The sequence below is a fragment of the Pyrus communis genome, chromosome 3 (assembly GCF_041283825.1).
Source record: "Pyrus communis isolate YQ-2024b chromosome 3, ASM4128382v1, whole genome shotgun sequence".
Lineage (NCBI taxonomy): Eukaryota > Viridiplantae > Streptophyta > Magnoliopsida > Rosales > Rosaceae > Pyrus > Pyrus communis.
This window is the reverse complement of record NC_142567.1, coordinates 27,902,904-27,906,901: the sequence shown is the minus strand read 5'-3', so window position 1 is coordinate 27,906,901 and position 3,998 is coordinate 27,902,904. Positions and strand designations below refer to the sequence as shown.

Genomic DNA, 3,998 nt, shown 5'->3' with positions numbered 1-3,998 from the left:
ATATAATTAATAATAATTATTGTAGAATTGTAAAAAATGTAAAAAAATGATATACAATCACTCATAGTGACAAGCTTTACAACTTTTATGAGAGGTCAGCTTCAAAATCCAACACTATAATCCATAAACCTTAAATTTATATTTAACCGTTGATTGTCATTTACGCTTTATTCTTCTTACTAAATTTCATTTTTAAAATTTTCTTTTTTGAAAACATGATCATCTGCGCGGATGTAAGAAGATTACGACTCAAATCTTTGATATCATGTTTCGATATTGATGGTTAACTGAAATATGAGTCGATGTCATATAGTTTGTAGAAACTTTATAAACATCAAACAATATTTTCACTAACGGTAAAACTCTGACATAATATCAACGATCCAAACCGTTTACCTTCCTGTATCCTCTAATAGATCATGTTTTCAAAAAAGAAAATCCGAAAAAAACAAAATTTGATGAGAAAAATGAAGCGTAAATGTAAATAATAATGAGCGGTTAAATCTTAATATATGATTTATATGATTATAATGACAAATTTCAAAGTTAAGCTCTTCATGAAAGTTGTAAAACTTGTCATTACGAGCGTTTATACGTTTTTTCTATATTTTTTACACTTCTACATTAATTAAAAAATATTAGATTTTAGGTAAATTAAGTGGCGTAAAATAAAGTGACAATTATCATTGACATACCATACCAATCAAACTATTTAGTATACCGATATTCGGTATACCAAAAATTTGGTACGATAATGATACTAAATTTTATCGTACCAAATATTTAGTATGATAATTGGCATAAAGATTTTGGTACGGTAATGTACCAAAACCACCTCTAGTTTTAACTGCTCTTCCCATCGAACGATTCGGGTTTGAAGGAAAGCATGCTTTGATTATTCAAAAAAAGTAAATAAGTTTCCTAATCTCAAGGGTAAATACCACGTTACCCTTGTCCCCACACTAAACCCTCATCGAATTTCCTTTAGTTTACTCTCTCAGGCCTCCTGATTTCCCCAAAAATGGTTCAAACCCTAGTCCGAGCAATTGCCGTGGCCGCCGCAGCCGCCACCGCCGCCACCACCGCAACATCTCGCCACCTCACAATCTCTCTCCTCATACCCAAACGCCTCTTCTTGACATCCAAACTTGCCAACCCTCCCTCCATCCCATCCCTCATGCTGGGCCGCCGATCCCTCGCCCCGCCCACCCACGATGTCCGATTCCCTACGGCCACCACCAGGTACACTCCGATCTGTTGCGGGGTCAAATCATGTTCGAAATTTGGCCGTCCACCAGAAGAGATGGAATTGATCCTCCAAGGTTGGGATTACTGGTGGATCGTCATGGAGAAGCCCGGCGTTGAGTGTGATCCAATCGATTACTATGCAGAGACCCTGGTTAAAGTCGTTGGTGTGAGGTACGTACGTAATGGGTTCCTTGATATTTCTTGTTTGGTTGCTAGGAAAACGTTGGAAAAGTATTTTGAAAATGGCAACGTTTTCTGCTATGAATGTCAAATAGAAGAATAGCATGGTTGTTTACATTGAAAAAAAATATTTTTGTTTTCATTGATAATTTATAATGCGAACTTCGTCGCTAACAATTCTAACTTAATCAATTATAAAAGATATTAATATTATGTAACATCTAAATATATTTGATTGTCTAAACTTTTTGGCTTTTACTTTTTAAAATTCCACGCAATTTCTGACTTCGTTACTTGTATGTAATATTTATGAGATTTTTAGCTATTATTCTTGATGGTTTGATGATGATTTGTTTGTAATTGATTGGTTAATTTTGTTTTGTATCCCTGCTTTTGTTGCTTCTTCTTGTGGTGTGGTAGTCTGGAAGTAGCAAAGAAGAAGATATATAAGGTGTATTACGGCTGGAGCTCCGGTTTTTTTTGTAAGATTGATGAGCTGACGGCACGTAAGTTTGAAGGTAGGTTTGTTTGTGGCATTGATTTGCATGTTACTGTTTGGTTTACGAGTACGTGAGTGATTATGCATAAATAATTTTACGGGATGTGCTATTCACACATTTTTTTATTTTTTATTTTTCACACACGTTGATTCCTGTCTCTTTATCTTTGTCAATTCATCCGATTCAACGTTTGAAAATTAAAAAAGTATGTGAGAAGTAAAAAGGGATGTGTGGATATCACATCCTTAATTTTAATTGTTTTTTTCCTTATTATTATTAGGCTTGCCCGGTGTTCTTGGAACTTTCCCGGATCCGGATATGGCCGACGATTGATCCGACCCTTTTTGGCTATTCGGCGGATAATAAAAAGATAATTCCAAGCTAACAAGATTTCTCGTTTTACGAAGATCGGGAGGAAGATCGGGAGGAAAAGGGTTATTGCAATAGCTCTTTCGTATGGTGATGAAGATCAAATTATTTTATAATAACAACAAACAAAGCTTTATTCTATTAAGTTAAGTGACATTGACCGATGAATCTAGAACGTTACTGTGCTCGATTTTGCGCGAAGTTTTTTGTTAACTTCAATTACTCTATATCTTTTCTTAGAGTCTCTTCAAGTCTTCATATGTCTTTCTCTATGCATTTTGTCCTAAGCCTTTGTCACATAATCATATCTTCTAACCAAATTATCTATATATTTTTGGTTTACATGTTCAAGCCACTTTAACTTATTTTCTCTCATTTTATTTTCAGTTGCAGCGACTCCCGCTCAACTTAGTATCATCATTCTTAATCTTGTCATATCTTGTGTAGACACACATCAAACAAAGCATTTTGATCTTTGTTGCACTCATTTTTTACATGTGAATGCTTCATCGCTCAATATTCTATACCATAAAGCATTGTTGGCATTATTGACGGTCCTATAAATTTTCCCTAAACTTTAATGACATACGTCAATTACATAACACACCAAATACACTCCTAAATTGCCCAAACTATTAAATACCAAAGTGAAACTTCGACGCAAAATATCATGATTTCGCATAATAAAATTGAATGGCGCATTAAGAAAAGACTAGCGCCCTAATCTTGATAAATTAGTCAAAGCGAACCTCCTTATAAAATATACTTTTTGAGTTTTTTTTCCTTAAAAAATAGCAATATTGGATGCTATAAATGCATATAATTTTGCTTTTTAGTCAACATAATTGTAATCTATGTATAAAGTCAATGGAAGGTGAATAGTGATTTTGGTGTCACCAAACTTCAACAAAATATTTGGACAAAAATGCCCCCAAGATAAAAAACTTCAAAGGCATATCAAAATAATGCATCAAATAAGGTAGGGGCATTTTCGTCATTTTAATAGTATTTTTTTAATAATTAATTTTTTTTTGTGCTTTTTTTTTTTTTGAAAAAAAATTAGTATCTCACAATAAGCTAGTAATAATTTGATTCAATTTCTCTATTTTTAAACATGTTCAGAACATTTTAAAAGACATGTAATGTTGGTTATAAAAAAGGTCTTTCGCACGTGGATAATAATGTGATTAAATTAGTTGTCAAATGAATTATTATTATTTTTTTTTTAACAAACGATATTATCTACACTAAAGGGGAGGGGGTGGCCTTAGCCCTCACAATGGGTGAACAATAATGTGATTCAATCAGTTGTTTATTAAATATTATTTTCTCTATTTTTAAACACATTCAAAACTTAAGAGGCGTGTGATGCAGGTTATAAAAAAAGGTTTTTCGCACGCTGATAATAATGTGATTAAATTAGTTGTCAAATAATTTTTTTTTTTAATAAACGATATTATCTACACTAAGAGGGAGAGTGTGAGCTTAGCCTCACAATAGGCTAGTAATAATGTGATTTAATCAATTATTTATTAAATATTATTTTCTCTATTGTTAATGTAAATTCTATAGATATTGATTTTATTATGTGAATTCTGCTACTTTAATTAGTTTATCAGAGCTTTCTTTTAGCATGATATAAGATTATTCATATACTTCAAATATTTGACTTTCCTTTTATCAATTTACGCTATATACATT

At 32.4% G+C, this 3,998-nt stretch overlaps 1 protein-coding gene across 1 annotated transcript; it reads left to right on the top strand.

Annotated features, from left to right (window-relative positions):
* Positions 1-883: 883 nt before the first annotated feature.
* LOC137714968 (multiple organellar RNA editing factor 6, mitochondrial) lies at positions 884-2,498 on the top strand. Its single transcript, XM_068454154.2, has 3 exons — positions 884-1,419; positions 1,849-1,946; positions 2,209-2,498. Exons 1-3 carry the CDS (start codon positions 1,022-1,024, stop codon positions 2,259-2,261), a joined length of 549 nt encoding a protein of 182 aa, XP_068310255.2. The 5' UTR covers positions 884-1,021; the 3' UTR covers positions 2,262-2,498.
* The last annotated feature ends 1,500 nt before the right edge of the window (positions 2,499-3,998 follow it).

What these genes read in the sequence shown, in the direction of transcription:
- LOC137714968 (XM_068454154.2), top strand. Translation starts at nt 1,022, where the DNA reads ATGGTTCAAACCCTAGTCCGAGCAATTGCCGTGGCCGCCGCAGCCGCC. An exon ending in GTTAAAGTCGTTGGTGTGAG is followed by an intron (nt 1,420 to 1,848) that starts GTACGTACGTAA and finishes GTGGTGTGGTAG; the next exon opens with TCTGGAAGTAGCAAAGAAGA. An exon ending in GACGGCACGTAAGTTTGAAG is followed by an intron (nt 1,947 to 2,208) that starts GTAGGTTTGTTT and finishes TATTATTATTAG; the next exon opens with GCTTGCCCGGTGTTCTTGGA.